Source organism: Lichenostomus cassidix, chromosome 1Aa (assembly GCF_008360975.1).
Source record: "Lichenostomus cassidix isolate B80296 chromosome 1Aa, HeHo_3.0, whole genome shotgun sequence".
Lineage (NCBI taxonomy): Eukaryota > Metazoa > Chordata > Aves > Passeriformes > Meliphagidae > Lichenostomus > Lichenostomus cassidix.
Genome location: NC_139480.1, coordinates 10,386,561 through 10,402,877, shown reverse-complemented (window position 1 = coordinate 10,402,877; position 16,317 = coordinate 10,386,561). Strand labels below are relative to the sequence as shown.

At 38.3% G+C, this 16,317-nt stretch overlaps 1 protein-coding gene across 4 annotated transcripts in view; it reads left to right on the top strand.

Annotated features, from left to right (window-relative positions):
• CD36 (CD36 molecule (CD36 blood group)) overlaps nucleotides 1-14,096 on the top strand; it is a 30,677-nt gene extending 16,581 nt beyond the window's left edge. For 3 of the 4 annotated variants that reach the window (XM_085083639.1, XM_085083621.1, XM_085083631.1), the window contains exons 4-14: nucleotides 1,176-1,320; nucleotides 2,445-2,627; nucleotides 2,776-2,867; nucleotides 3,306-3,352; nucleotides 5,654-5,723; nucleotides 7,351-7,538; nucleotides 8,387-8,505; nucleotides 9,778-9,851; nucleotides 10,534-10,588; nucleotides 10,786-10,945; nucleotides 11,686-14,096. In XM_085083639.1, the coding sequence (XP_084939765.1) occupies nucleotides 1,176-1,320; nucleotides 2,445-2,627; nucleotides 2,776-2,867; nucleotides 3,306-3,352; nucleotides 5,654-5,723; nucleotides 7,351-7,538; nucleotides 8,387-8,505; nucleotides 9,778-9,851; nucleotides 10,534-10,588; nucleotides 10,786-10,945; nucleotides 11,686-11,708 (1,156 nt within the window). In that variant the 3' untranslated portion in view covers nucleotides 11,709-14,096. Of the gene's footprint in view, nucleotides 1-1,175; nucleotides 1,321-2,444; nucleotides 2,628-2,775; nucleotides 2,868-3,305; nucleotides 3,353-5,653; nucleotides 5,724-7,350; nucleotides 7,539-8,386; nucleotides 8,506-9,777; nucleotides 9,852-10,533; nucleotides 10,589-10,785; nucleotides 10,951-11,685 lie in introns of all 4 variants that reach the window. The other variant, XM_085083647.1, reaches the window with a different exon arrangement.
• The last annotated feature ends 2,221 nt before the right edge of the window (nucleotides 14,097-16,317 follow it).

The following is a 16,317-nucleotide window of genomic DNA, read 5'->3' as shown; positions in this document are numbered from 1 at the left end:
GGGAGGTTTTATTGTTTCTTTAATGTTAAATGTGATGTTGACATAGGACTAGTTGATACTTCCTGAGTTATTAAGCCCAGTATTTGCTATCACTGGCACCCTTGTTAGTAAATTGCTTTCCTAAGATTGTAAGATATTTCTTTCTTGATATCTTTGAGAATGTATATTATATTTGCAAGATAATTTTCCATTTCAGCATCTACAGCCGAAGTGCTTTGATGCCTAAAAGCTTATTTATTTCTCATTGGAAAAAGAGAATTCTTAGTTCACAGAGTACCTGGGAAAGCAGAGGAAAGGGTTACATAGGAATCAGGAAAAAACAGTTAAGAAATACTGCAGAAGGTGAATTCCCACCAAACAGAAATGTTTTACTCTAGTGCTGATGATGATGCTTGTTTTCTGAAGGATGAATCTCAGCCACAAGCCTAAATAAGACTAAGTAAGAAATGATGACTGTGAAATGAAGACTTCTCTCACTGCTGCAGTCATGCTTACCTGGGATTTTGGGTCTACCCCTCACAGAGGGGTCAGCAAGAGGATGGGACTGGAAGAATGGGGCTAAAGCTAGAACTGCAGCAGTGATTTGTACCTTAGAGATCTGCTGACAGGGTGTGACTGACAGAACCTCAGTGGGGCTGAAAGATTGCTTATAAATCTCTACATGCATATTAAATATTATCATTAAGTAACATTAGAGGTTTCACCTGTTTTGTTGCAACACGTGTCTGTCAGATCAACACCTGAGTGTTTATCCAGCTGTCTGTGTCACCCCCTTGTAATTACATGCAACCATGGGATAGCTTATGACAAAACATGACAAAGCATAATTAATTTAAAACAAAATATAAAAATATACAAGGTCCATTAATGATATAAAAATAAAAAAGAAATGTTTGTTTTCATTTTAGTATCAAGAAAACCTCTTCCATGTGCCAATAAGGAAATATTTCCAAAAGAACAATATTTTGCAAAAAATTGAATTTTTAAATTCAATATTCAATATTTTAAAAATAAACATGAAAAGTTTATAAACCTTTTAATGGCTATAAGATATTCAACATTCATTTTACTAAAATGTTCATCAACTTTTCAAAACCCTTCAGTCACGCATGGTTATCTGCTTTCTCAAAAGTCAAAGATTAAAAATACTCTCTGTTTGTGCTTTGTATTTCAAGGGTGCGATATTTACCCAAAGAAAATATCACGGAAACTGAGAATGGCACAATATCCTACATGTTGCCTAATGCTGCTTATTTTGAACCGAACATGTCTGTTGGGACAGAAGATGATAACATGACTGTCCTCAACCTCGCTGTTGTAGTAAGTAAAGAAACAAAGCCATGGTGTCCAGATACTAATGTTGAGCTGCTAGAGGAAACGGGGGAGAAGTTCATAGAATCAGAGAATGGTTTGGGTTGGAAGGGACCTTAAAGACATCTAGTTCCAGCCCTCCTGTCATGGTGAGGGATGCCTTTCACTGCAGTATGTTCAAAGCTCAAAAAGCATCCTCCTAGTCAATTTTAGTGTGGGAGTAAATCAAGAGTTTGTGGCTAGGCTCCCTTTGTGTGTGAGGTACAGCATGAACAGTGCAGGATGGATTTGTCATACTCTTTCCATAATGCCCTCACTCCTGCTTGGCAGGGGAGGCTGTGTTGATTCCCACACTGGGTGTCTGTATGGCCTCACCACCACAGCCTGGGTGCCATGGGGCAACCTTGGAGCTCTTCTGTCCTACTAAGACATTAGTTACTCAAGGAAGAGCACAGAGATCTTCACCTAGAGCAGTACTAGAGCCTTTGTAGTCCAGATGATTTTGTCTTATCATAGGCTGAGGATGTTTGCCTTTGACTTATATTTACAGTTTTCATACGTATATTTAGCCCTGGTTGTATTGCACCAACTTTCTGGTGTCTGCATGTGAGTGCTCAGGATTGCTGTGAGAAAGTGTCTGTCTCCACCTATATGGTGAAAATACAAAACAGAACCACACCAGCAGTCACAGAATCACAGAAGAGCCTCGAAGGTGCCTTCCAATCCAAGCTTTTCTGAAATTTTTACTTGTATTGTATATTCAGAAGCCATCTGGCCACGGTCCTGGGCAATGGGGTCTCAAAGGTCCTTCTTGAGCAGGGGTTGGAGCAGATGGTCTCCAGGGGTCCCTGTGAACTTCAGCTGTTCTGTCATTCTGTGATGAGGGCTGATCTAGTGAACTCATGTAATCAGCCAAGAAAAATTGTCTGCCTTTGTGTAACTTATGCCCACTAATTATTTTATTAAGAAGTGTCAGTTTTATGTAGAAACTTCAAGGGACCTGCAAATCTGGGAACTGGCTTTGCTGGCTTTGCTGACTTTGCTATCTGACGTTCTTGGAGTCAGTCTCTGTGTTTTTAATTCAAAGCACATGCAGAATTTTATGCTAAACACTGATTTTATTGGTCTTCTAGGCTATACCTGCCGTGTTCCCAAGTGGTTTTATGCAATCAATAATAAACACTTGGGTTAAATCTTCTAAGGCAGCCATCCTGCAGAACAGAACAGTGAAAGAAATACTGTGGGGATACAAAGATACCTTCTTAAACAGCCTCCCCTTCCCTGGTGTGAACCCAACTGTGGGAGTCTTCTACCCGGTAAGTGAAACCAATGAGGAGGCAATGCCTTCAGTTACCATTCTGTGAAAAAAACTTAAGGCAGCTGCTCTGAGGAAAAAAATCTGGTAATTCTATGAATTTGTTCAATATTTCTAACTGTTATTCCTTCTTGTTGCATCTGTTACAGTATAATGGGACAAGTGATGGACCTTACAGTGTCTATACTGGGACAGAAGATATTAAAAAAACAGCAATAATTGAAAGCTATAAAAATAAAAGGTATCATAACATTGTACAGTAAAAAATCATATATATGTTTAAGGTATGGCTTTTAAGACTTGATTCACTAGGAGCTATAGATAAACAGAAAAATCTTCAGTGATTCAAAGGAAACAGGATCTAGCCCTGGGCTTGGCAAAACGAACTCTTTCTTTCAGCTGTTAATAGTTCTGTTAGGAGCTTGGACTGAAGATAGTTAAGATATTGATTCTTTGATACAAGTAGTTGATTCTGTTTTGTATACTGAAGTAGCTAGATTCCTTTTATCCTATTCTAATGGATCCTGTACTTTATCTGAATAAATGAACATCTCTGTCCTTTGCCTTTGCTAATGGGTCAGGCTTATACTGGAACAGTTATATTTAGCAATACATGTAATTAAATTGCTTACATGGTATAATTTACTACATGCAGCATGACTTTTATTTTGTCTTACAGGACTCTTTCGTACTGGGAAGGTCACTGTGATATGGTTAATGGCACAGGTGAGCCTATTAAGGCTTTTTAAAACTTCAACACTTTTCTTGATATTGCAAGGGAATAATGAGATAAAATATTTAAATTAACTCCCCTGGGCTTTGCCAGTTCTGTATTCTGTATATTAAGTATCTATATATATGCATCCATACTACTGCTATGATATATGCATATGTGTGTATCTATTAAAATATATGAATTATTGCTGTACATAATTTTATATACATGTGCCCACAGCCTCTACATCTAGAGTAGATGTGGAAGAGAAAATTTTCCAGTTCACTTGTTTATACTAACTACTTTCATAGTAAAATATAATTAAGATTCTTTTTCTCCGTTATAGCAGTTGAAAATCATCTTTGCATTTTAATTATGCACATTCATTTACACTGTTGAAAATTTAATTAAATGCACCAGAACGGACATCCTGATATATGAAAAGAAATTGAGGCAACAAAGGAGGAGGCTGTCAGATAATTGGCTTGTAGACCACTAGAAAATGAAAAGGCATGAAGAAGAAAAGCAGTTTAGCCTGGGATAAATAGACTGCAGAGGAATATTTTTGAATTTGCTTTTGGAATGCATATGTAAACAGTTGAGTTGTTTAAGATCCATTTGTTCAAGGTGATATTTATCTTTCTGATAAGTGAAAGTGTTGCTGTGAGGACACCACAATTGGTGGAGCTAAGGCTGGCAGGTGTCTTGGTGGAGGTTTTGCAGAGAGCTCCAGGCCTTCAGTAAATGAGTATCAAAACAAGGAGGCTTTAGTGTTGGGTTGTTTTGTTTGGGTTTTTTCTCTCCATTTTCCATTCTGCTTTACCTGGCATGAATAGCTTTCCTTATAACCCAGATCACAAAACAAGGTATTTTGAAGTATTTAAAATACATCACAAGAATCTGATTTTCCAAAACTCTGCGAGTGAAAAAGGATTAGTTCCTTTTTAAACCATGTAATTAATTTTATAATAAACAATATTTTCTTATGTTTTAGGACTTTCCTTCTTTCTTGTGGGACCTGGCATATTTTCTTTTTAGACAGGGTAGCTTTTTATTTATTCTTCTTCTATAGCTGATGGAATAAACATATGCTGCTAAATAATTAAGTGCTCCAGTACAGTGAAAATGAGCTTTTACTTGTTAGCAAAGATTGCTGCACAGTTTACAAGGGCATTCAGTGGGACACTGCTGTGTTTGGAGATGTAACAGGTTTAAAAAGTCTTGTAAGTGTGAGAATTCTACCTTACCTTGTAAGCTTTCACACAAAACCTCAACATGTGTAGTATAAGAAAATACATAGATAAAAATATAAAACAGTATACTTGTATGGGGTTTGACATGAGTCCATGTTTGCCAACCTTAGAATAATGCCAAGATTTAGAAACAGAGTTTGTGTTTAGGATGGTCTTGAATCTTTGAAAAAAAGTGCTTCTGTCAGCAGTGGGCAAGTGGCAGTATGTAATTTAGCTTTCTTGCTCTTGCCAGCTAGATTCAAAGATATCACAGATGTTTGCAATTCTTTGGTTGTGGTTGCTGCCTAAGAAACTAAACAGAAATTGTCGCAAAAACTAACAAATGTACTGGTTAAAGGTTTGTTACAACACCTTAATTGGGAAAATGGCAGAGGCTCCTCTTACACAACTCTGAGTGCTTACGATGCACAAATACAAATCTGAATTTCTGCACTCTTTTTGTAGCAGGTGGAGAGAAAGGCAGCACCTCTGACTGATTTTGCATATCTGCCACGGGGTGAGGTGGATTGTGCTCTAGAAGTGGCTTCCTGCTCTCCATTAGTTCTAGAAGGACCTCAGCTTGAGGCCCACTTGAGCAATCTTGGGTGTTTAAAAAGGTTTAGCATTGATTATTGAATAGACAGTGTTGAAATCTAAAGCTGTGTTTCTTGTAAGGGCTGAGTGTCATAACTGCAGGAGACCTGAGAATCTCTAAGATGGTTTAGGTCTATAGACTGCAAAAACCTTAAAGAAATGGCAACAGGTACTTGGCTTCATATTAAGCAGAATTTTTTTTTTTCCCAATATCCTCTGTTTTAAATGGGCTTGATCATATAGCTTCACATCTGGGAAAAAAAATGCTACTATATCTTGGCTCACCTTCAAAAACAATTACATCTTATCTATGGAGTGCATGTCAATGTACAATAACTTACATAAACATTTTCCCCACAAATGACTCATATTGTTTACTTTTCTCACAGCTTTACAGGAAAGTAACAACTGAATACTGAGCTAGAAATTAAATAATGTCTTATAAATAGAACTGCTTTCAAGCTTGTCTTTTTATTTTATTCACAGATGGAGCATCCTTCCCACCATTTGTTGAGAAGGATCAGGTGCTACGCTTCTTCTCCTCCGATATTTGCAGGTAGGTTGGTCCTTTCCTGGAGTGAGTTCACACCTGCTTGTGCCACTGAATGCTCCTTGTTTTCAGAGGGCTTTGTCACAGTTTTCAGTGGCTGTGGTCAGGTCAGCCAGGCAGTGCAACATAAACGTTTCCTCTAAAACACGAGTAAAGATGCGAGTTGTGCTCATGACTCAGAGCCTGATTCTACCACTTTTATATAGGTCAAGTAGCAAGCTATTTACAAGGTACTTATTTCAGCCAGTAACAGATGTGTAATTCAGGAAAATGGCACATTGTGAGCTGTTAGAGATCTGTAAAAAGCACTGAGGGCCACAGGGTTCAAAGTCTTGAACTTCTAAAATCAGGACCCAGCCTTGCTTAGTTTGAGAAGGCAACAGGTACACCATGGTCCAGTTAGGTCCATCTTTGGCATTTCTGGAGAAAATCATCTATGCAGAAGAGTGTTTACTGTCCTTCAAGAGATACTCAAAATTGTTTTCTCACAGGATACTTTTTCATGTTTTATTTTTATGTATTTACAAACAAACAAGCCTGTTTAATACATCCTACGCTGATGACTTTTAAGCCTGCTGTTTCTGCTGGGCTATCCAGTCTCCCCAAGTCCTCCAGTAGGATTCCTGAAAGAAATGTTAAAGATTTAAAGTGCATCACAGTGTATTTACTTTGGGAGATTTGACCCCTATATTTATTTTGCTGCCTGGAAAGAGATGCTTCCTTTTTACTAGGGTTAAAGTTGGCCATTTGCTTTGCAGAGTGTTTGTTTTCAAAGATCAGTGGGTTTACATTGATTCAAAATTCTTTTTTTTTTGTGAAACTGGAATGTTTTTCCAAACTGCAAAACATTTCCTAAGTCATAGAAAAGGGACTTCTATGCAGAGGAAAAATTATAAAATTCTTTGGATTGATTGCACACAGTTTGAGAGATCCCTCTGGCCATTTGGTTCTCACAGTTCAAGAACAATAAAGGGCAGCAACAATTGCCCGAAGCTCCTGCAAAAGCAAGGTCAGGAAAAATTTTTCTGTCCACATCGTGAAACCCTTCTTTTGTTTGGATGCAATACAGTGTAGGTGTCCTGATTACATTACTGATTATATGTCTGAATCAACTGATAATGAATTATCAAAAAGAAGCTTAAGTGATTCTGATTTATATGCAATGGAATTAGATTGTAAACAGGATGTTGCCTGCATCATAAAGCTTAGATTATCATGAGGTCAGCAAAAAACTACATCAGAGATTATTTATATGGATAAGGATCTCTACTGTAGTCCAGAAACTTTCAAAAAGTCATGTCAGTGTGTGTAGCAATGTGTAGGGAGAAGAGATCTCAATTAATTTGTTAGTTTTGTGTATACTGTTTATTATTAGTATTAGAAGTTTTGTCTGTGTTTTTGTGTATTGCCATGCTCACCTCTGAGTCTGTACATCCTTTTGTGAAAGTGTGGGATGTTCTCCACTACAGAGGAACACAAACCACGGAACAGCGTGGCAGGAGCCTGGCCATTGGCTCCCTGGGGGCTGTTTCTTTTAAGAGAGAGGCTGCTGGGGGATCCTTCAGGATTATTTCCATGAATTCAGACATTTAATCCAAATGGTTGAAACATATTTCTCCTCTTCTGTGTTCAGATCCATCTATGGAGTTTTCTATGGCAAGCAGGTTGTGAAGGGAATCACCCTCTACCGTTTCGTAGTTCCTCGCGAAGCCTTTGCATCCCCAACTGAAGTTGGAGACAATTACTGCTTCTGTACAGATCCAGTCATATCAGAGAACTGCACCTTAGCTGGAGTCCTGGACATCAGTGCCTGCAAAGCAAGTATGGTGGTGACAGTGCTGCCACACATCCCATTTAACTGGGGACAAGGCCCTTGTCCTGTAGCTGAGGTGTCACTCTGAGATGCAGGGTGTTTGTGCTCATCTGTGAATCCTTCCCCAGATTGCTTGTGAGACCCCTCACACCTCTGCAGCCCCATTGCCCAAAATGAGCACTGTAATATTTCTGTGTTTTGCATAGTGCTGTGCAAAATCAGGGTACCACAGATTGTGCACTGAAACTGCAGGAATGTGTATAGAGAAAGGAAAGGAGGGGCAGTGTATGAAATCCAGAGACAGTCACAGTCCTTGTGTTTGTGGCAAGTCACACACACAGCAGGGAGGTGGGTATGTACACAGGTACATACAGATTCAGAGACTGAGAGACAATTCTGTCTGGCTTTGGTGTTGGTAAAATAAATACATTCTGAGTCTGCATTTGGTGCAGCGAGAACTGCCAGGGGTCCTGTTTGGCTAAAATGAGATCCTGAAGAGGGAGGACACAGTGACACTCATGTCCTCACCTCAGCATGAAACTGGGAGCACTGCCAGCTCCTCAGAGACAAGCAGGATTTGTAGCTGCAATTTATTTCATCATACAAATTTTCCTCATGACAAAAAAAAAAATCACAGAAATGCTTGAATTTTAGATTTTTGGTTGGGTTGGGTTGGGGTTTTTGGGTGTTGTGTTTTGTTTGGTTTTTTTTTTTTGGCCGATGGGGTTAGACTATTAACATTTTTATCAGGATTGTACGTCTATATTGCAAAACCATGTTTGGAAAATGACCTGTGAAGATGAGTGCCAAAGCAAGGCTTAATGATTCAAGAGAGTTTGTTGTTTTTTCCCAATAGAAAGACCGGTATATATCTCTCTTCCTCATTTTCTTCATGCAAGTAAATCTATATTGGAAAAGGTGGAAGGCCTGAGCCCAAATGAAAAGGAACATGAGACATATCTAGACATAGAGCCTGTAAGTCCAAGTATTTAATATTTGTACCTTGGGAAACTTGCAATGTTTAAATTTAATAGGTGTAGAGCTGACTTTTTACCAGAGGGACAAGCACAAGATGCAATAGTCTCATGCTTGCTTTTCTAAGATCTGCTCTCAAAGTGGTGTGGTTTCAGCAAGGGAAATTTAGAGCAGAACTTTATCTCATTCTGACCTTCAAAGTTTGGAAAATCTGTTTTGATTTTTACTTTACGTGCGATTGAATAGATCCTGCAAACAGTGAAGTATATTGTAGCTTTTCTGTGACCTTCAAGTACTTTGAGAAAATTATATTCTATGAAACTTCTGTTTCCTCTACACTTAATTTTTAAGAAAAAAATTTATAACTAGCCATTTTTGGATAATTACAGTCTCAATTGAAATGAAGCAAAAGTAGATCTGTTGATTTCTAGAACTCTGAACAGACTGATCTGAACAGACCTAATACAGTCTTTGTGGCTTGAATTGTCTAACAGATCTCCCAAACAGAATTGACTTATTTGGATTTCTTACAAATTTACCTCTATTTCTGTTCCAGTGATTCAGATCTTAACTTTAAGTGTATTTACCAAAGTTTTCTGAATTGTATGATGAATTCCAAGGTTCCAAAATTCTATTTTGCTCTTACTTTGAAAGAAAAGGTAAAATTGGGAATTTCTCACTAAAATTTGGCAGTTAAGCTATGTAACTTCAATGAGGAGATATGACATTAAATCTTTGTTTCACCTTATTTGGAATAGAGACATCAATCAGATTTTCCTAAATATTACACAAAAATTTCAATAGTTGCAACCTATTTTTTTTTTTTGTGGAAGACAGAGAGTAGAAGAAAGGCATGAAGAAAAGATTTGACCTTTGTATAGATATGTTTGTCCTGATATGAAGTTTATTTTATGCCCTATGCAAGTTAAATAGCCTTCATTTTGAAAAAGAAAATTAAGCTGATTTTTGGTTGAAAAAAACCCTGAACCATATTTTTGTAGGAAACTTGCCATGACTGATTTAGTATTTTTAAACTTTGCCTTCAGGTTTCAATGTAAATTACAAAAGTAACTACAGGAAAGCCACAAAATTAGAATTTCTATGAGAAATGAGAAACCCTTAGAAACATTAACATTTCATAGGAGTTAATCCTTCAAAACATAAGGATAAAAAAATCCCAGAGTGTTTTTTGACACAGTCCATATTGTAGGCTTTGGCATCCTATTAATTTAAATTAATGTTTTGTTGTTTTTTTTCTTTCACTGGTTTTAGGTCACTGGTTTTACATTACAGTTTGCAAAAAGGCTGCAAGTAAACCTTCTTGTGCAACCTTCAAAAAGAATTGAGTAAGTACTACTTCATTATTTTATTTTTAAAGAATTTTTGAGAGGGCTGATTGGTCTGGGAAAGCATCAGTAGAAATGGCTTGGAGAAGAAGGAATAAAAATATTTTCCCAAAGCTTGTTGAGAGCAAATCTTCCTGAGCAGGACACTGCCATATTTTAACAAAAATTTTATTTCCCTTCAGAAGCTTACCAGGCAACATTTTCTTAAAAATAACATTCTTATAAAACCCAAATGGGGGCCATGAGGATGGACAAAAAGAAAAAATTTATTTCCTATATTAAATCCAATGTGAAAGAGAATTTATGCATTCCCTGTCAGTAGATGTATTTATCACAAGGGTCGATGGGTCTCTAGCTGTTTTTTTGCTCTTCATTGACCCAAATGTACATGGATAGACATGACTTTGGCATCCTCTATATATGAACACCACACAGACCTTCAACCCTCTCTCTCTGCCCACCTGCAGAAGATTAGACAGAAAATGATGCTTGCCCAATATGTAAAAAGCTGATATTAATCGTAGTTTTGGTTTGGTTTGGTTTTGTTTCACTCAAAAAATATATTTAAAAAGTACATCCGGGAGTCAGAAATATAGTTAGAGGAGAAGAAAAATGTTTCAGTAAAGACTGGGCTTATGAAGCAAACTAAAAGTAACATGCCATACTTATTTTCTCATTTCAGACCTTTAAAAAAAGTTAAAGTACCCTATGTGTTCCCTCTTCTTTGGCTAAATGAGGTTAGTATATTTTATGTCTATTAATATTCTGTTTTCAAAAAAACAAACAAGCAATGAACTACCTAGCTTTTTCTGTCTTGGTGCCCTGCAATTGGGTATTAAACTCATGTTGTGCTTTGCACTACACCAAGAGCATACTTGGCAAGAGAGGTCTTGCATATGTGCCTTTCACTGACATTTTTCTTGCACTGTTTCAGTCTGCTGTTATTGGGGATGAGAAAGCAGAAATGTTCAGAAATAAAATCACTGGTCGGCTCGAGCTGCTGAGCATGCTGCAGATGGGATTAATAATCGGAGGCACTGTGCTCTTCCTGGCCTTCCTGGGCTCCTTTTTCATATGCAGGTCAAAGTCATTAAAATAAGTAAGTAAGCACTATTAGCTCAGTCCTCAGAAGTGACTTCTTGAGGTTTTGGGAGTTCAGAATCATTGCCTATTTAACTTTTCTTATTTTTAATGTGCTACAAGATTCAGTAGTTGTTCTGTAGGAAATAATACAGATTTGGCCTAATGTTTTCATAATTGGCCTAATGTTTTCAAGTTCTCTTCCCACCCTAAATCTTTCAGCATGCTTTTAACTCAAGGGAGGGCATTTGAAACTACATCAGAAGAACAACATTTTCATTTGTTTGTTGTGATTTCTTTAAAATCAACATTTTGTCCAAGACTGTTGAACTGTTTAGAAGTGTCCTCTCTAGCACCTCTCTGAGACAGAGGCCACACAGATGCAGATTCTTGTGCTCTTCAAGGACATGTTCCTGTCTGAGATTCAGAGAACCCTCTGGAAATTTCACTTTCTGTTGAGTGCTGGGTGGGGTTTCTCACTTCTTTCTCTCAGTTGTGTATCACTGTCATGTTAGTCTGAGCACATCCTGAGCACACCTAGCCACAAAGGCAAAATATACTCCCATCTCAGGGGTAGAGTAACCAAGTAGTAGATTAATGTGCTGATATCTGGAGAAACAAACTGTTTTTGGAGTTATTTAAAAGAAGTGCACAGACATGAATGTTTTGGTGAAAAGTATGCTCTAGAAAGAGATATTCTTAAGATGCAGACCTGCCTCACCATATACTGAATTCTGATTTCATTTCACTACAGGTAACAAAAGACTTCAGAGATAGTCAATGTTTAAACGAAATTTCAGCCAAGCAGCTTGTTAAAATTCAGAGACAAAAGGTATTGTTCAAGGCACAGTCAATCCATGTGCTGTGGAATTCAACATGTTTTTCCATTTTGAGAAGATCAAATAAGCTGATGTTTTTGAAGGTCCACACTTCTGACATCACTAAAAAGGCCACTGTGGAAACTATACTTTCAAAGAACTTTATCTGAAACCTGTTACATATTTTAAATTGGATTCAAGCAGACTGAAGCTGAGGTGCAGTTGGATTTTAGTCCACCTTCTGCCATTTATGCAACTTGCTACTCATTTTCTTCTGGATTTGCAAGAGAATTGAAAGCTGCTTGCTGATGTTCCATCTCTGAGCACAGGCTGGCAATGACAACAATTTGGAGCTCATGCTGTGCTCTAGATGCTCTCATTGCAATATTTCTCTCTGTTCCTTCGAGGAATGGAAGCTGCTGCAATAGAACTGCTTTCTGTCCTCTATTCAGGGATGTGAATTGCATTGAATGTGAAGTTTCTTGTGTAAAGTTACTAACTTTAATACATGAAGTTTATAAAAGCCTTACTAAAATATATGGTTTATACATTTTTTATGGAGGTGGCTCACAGACATACCACAGTCATCCATGTGTTGATGGAGCTCATTGACGTTTGGCTCCACAGCTGTTTATTAGTCTGAACCACTCCCTAATTCCCAACCTGTTCCACTGCTCTTCCTGTTGCCTCCTGTGTGCTTTTATTTCTGCCTCTTGTTTTAACACCATCCCCTTCACTGCCCTAAGCCCACTTTGCCCAAGGCCTCCCTTGAAGAATGATCTGTTACCTGACAGGCCAAGGGAAAATATTCCAAAATGCTTCAGAGACAGGAAAGACTGAGATAATGATTTTCATTAAACATCAGAGGGTCCCACTTGCTATAGAAGCACATAAATGAAAACAGGTAGCCCAAATTAATTACTGCTAAACCATCTGCCACAAGGAAATTTGTGCAAGCATTTGTTTAATGAGGTGCATCAGCCTGTAGACAGGTAGCAAACACTGCCATCTGCATAAATACTTGACTTTTTCCTTTGATCTGAATGCTGTATTTTATTCTGAAAGTCAGTGGGGCAAATACAGAGTGTTATGGGGTCTCTTCTTTTTCCATGGACTCATTGAATTCAGAATGAGAGCCTAAGGTCAGCATTTTCTAAGATTCCTTTTTTTGGATCTTTTGTCCCCTTATTTAAAAGCTGCAAAGAAAAAGGGAAATCAAACATGGCCAACCTCTCATATCCTGCTGTTTGGAAACAATGCTACAACGGACTTTAAACCAAAAAGGTTTGTCTTGCTAATAAAGGACAGTATCTTTTGCTGGGTATCTCTAGTAAGAAATTCCTACCATTGGAAATAAAGGGAATATCCAACAGACTAAAATGCTGGTGTTTTATTCTGTTCTTCCTGGTGGACAAAGTTGTGTAGCTATCAGTAGAGCTGATGAGTCACAGAAATCCAAGAGATTATTCTTGAAGGTGAGGTCTGTGAGGTACATGGCTGCACTCCCTTTCCATCCACAAGCTGGTGTGACACCCAAGGAAGGGCTGCTCTCAGCCTGTGGATTTGATTACTCGTGGTGCTGGCTAGGCAATGAAAAACATCTTTCTATCATATCCACATCACTGCTGGTGTCATATGTGATGCTCTGTTCCCATATTAATCTGGGGACAATTTGACACGACTGAAGCCATCCCTAGAGTCCTATGGACTGGTCAAAAAAGGTATGAGGACAGCTAAAGTCATTAATACACATCTCCTCTGAGATAAACACAGCCCTGCTGTGGTTCAAGATCTGACACCAACTTTTTATAATAAAATGGTTTTTGTGCCAGGATCTAACATGAAAGGAACAACAGCAGTGCTCCTGTAATTTTTGATATGCTAACATTTCAGTTTCATTTTATTTGACTTCAAGTACATTGTCAGGAAGTTAGTGTTTGCTTTACTAGTGTTGTTTAGTGCTATGTGGTGCTCCAGCAGCAGCGATCCAGCAAGTCAGGCCATGATTTTAAATGTCTCAGGGCCAAATTTTACATGGACAGAACTATAGGTTTGTTCATATTTATAATGTCATTGATCTCAATGCAGGTTTGGACTTTTAAACTATGTTTAGCACCTAGACTGCACTTGAATTATAAATTGTAGTTATTTTGTCCAAAGCATCAGTTACAGTCATTGTTAATTCATTGTAGTAAGGCTAATGTTAAGTATTTACATTTGTTCAAACAGTGCAGGGTAAAGATTTATTAGAAATGTCAGTGAAAATACAAATAAAATAAAGCTCAAATCTTCCTTCTGATATCCTTTTGTGTAATTGTAAATAAAGCTTTCTGTGTTGAATAATGAAGTACTTGTGCCTCTTTTCTTGGTATTTTGGAGCATGTTTTCTTTTTCTAGAAACTGATTTTATGCCTTGATGAATAACTGAGCCTTTAACTAACCTTGTTAAATCATTGTTCTCTGGCACACTGAAGCTTCCTAGAAGTGCATCATGTTGCTACCTGATACATTGGAAATACCAGTGACACACAACATTTATTGACTCTGCTGGTCAGAGCATGGTGTAATAACAGCAAGGATTGTGCATTTGCTCCCTGTATGAGCCATTCCCTTAGGAGCTCGATTTGACCATCCTTGTGGGTCCCTTGCACCTCAGAACATTCTGATTCTGCACTTTATGTTCTGGATCACAAACAGGAAAAGACTTTGTGGAGCAAGGTGAGCACCAGCAAGTCTAAACTGAAGCAATTCTTAAACAAACCCAGGAAGCCAAGCTTGAGAGCTCCCTTGAGCTGCCCGTGTTGGCAGGATGGTGTTAGCACATCCAGCAGCACATTACAACATCCTTTCCTGGCTCTGCTGACCCAGCAGGTCGGTGGGAGGCAAGACTGGCAATGCTTATGCCTCACATTCCCCACCCACCCCAGGTCCTTAGGTGTGAAGATTGCTGGTGGAAGTCAGATCTGACCCAAGATCTAACAGCCCACACACTACACCCCAGAGCAGGTGTGCCAGCTCTTGATCTCTAGCTGTAATTATGCCTTCAAAGCCTGTCTTAAAACCTGTTCTTCCCACCTACCCTACCACTTTCTTTTAAGGCAATGTAAACATGCTACTATACCTTGAAAAAGAAAGAAAATTGGTGCCTTCTATGTTCCTTTAATTGTGAGAGTAGGCAAGGACTTGTCTTATTCCCGGGTGTGCACATCAACATATTAAAAAAACCCCAAACAACTTAATAGCTAATAAAATATGCTTACAGCTTTTTTTTTGTTGTTGTTGTTCTCAGTAGCCAAAAACCAGGAAGGCAAATGACTGGCATGTGCCAAATGCAATCTGCATTTATAAATGACTGCTATTCATTTTCTATTTTCTGTTCCCTCTTAGCCCTGATGCTCTGTGGTTTCACCCTCTCCCAGCATCCCCCAGAGGAGGCATGGATTTACAGCCCACCCAGGCAACACCAGGCTGGGACCCTTCTGAGCTCTATTTTGTGTGAAAAGAAGCCAAACACTTTGCAGCAGGCGCCACCCAAAGGGCATCCAGGTTTTCACAAGTTCTCCTGCTTTACTTCAGCATAGGCAGTCAAAAATTGTGCTGGCTGTAATTAAATTTTGCTGCCTCTGCCAGTTCTCATCACCAGACACAATTACAACGCTTTTAAAGCAGTACAAGGCAAAGTCCATCATAAGTGTCTGCTAGATGACAGATTGTTGAATGCAGCTCTAAGAAAAATTTTAATGGCTATTAGTATTTGGGAGTGATTTGCTAAGACTAGAGTTTCCCTTTAGTTCTGTGAATTGGTGTTTTTACAAAATACATGGCTGATCTACGCAGGCACACCCAAAGTTTCCAGGACTCTATTACTTGCCCAGCATCCCTTGTGTAACACCAAGGCTGTGTGGACAAATCAGGAATTATATAGAGCCCTGTGTGTGTTTTTTCATGTGACTTAGATTTTGGATGCACCTTAAACACATTTGCAATTTAAACTCTATTAAAATATTTGTGTGTAGGACTGGGAAAGTCGCATTTTTGCCCTCACTTTTTCCTCATAATTTTTCCAAATTTGACTTTGCATTTCAACCTCTCTAATGCAGCACACAAGGAGAGAGTTTAGGTAACTATCTCTGATCAATCAGATATGAGCTGAGACCTGCTAAATTGTTTTATGAATGTTTTAATTTTTGACAAGTGGTTAATTTCACCTATTTGGTCTTCAGCTCTAAGATACCAGAAGTTCTCAGTATTGCACAAAGGATGATGAAATATGTTTACAGGCACAAAGATGTATTTGTGGAGTCTATAGCTTATGGTATACAACTGTAACAGTAACTCTTCCAAAACAAAACCCAAATAAATATAGGAGGTAGGTGGTGGGAAGATAAGAAATGCAGGGCTCCTTTCAGAGAAATTTCGTTTCCAGGGCATCTTTTCCATGAAAGCATTGCCTGTAAATACTATTTTCAAAGTAATTGCAGTTATATCTTATCTTGCTCTTGTGCCATTGCTTTCCCTCCCTCAATGTGCTAAAAGAGCTGGCTGAGATGTACTTCAGCCTGGAACAA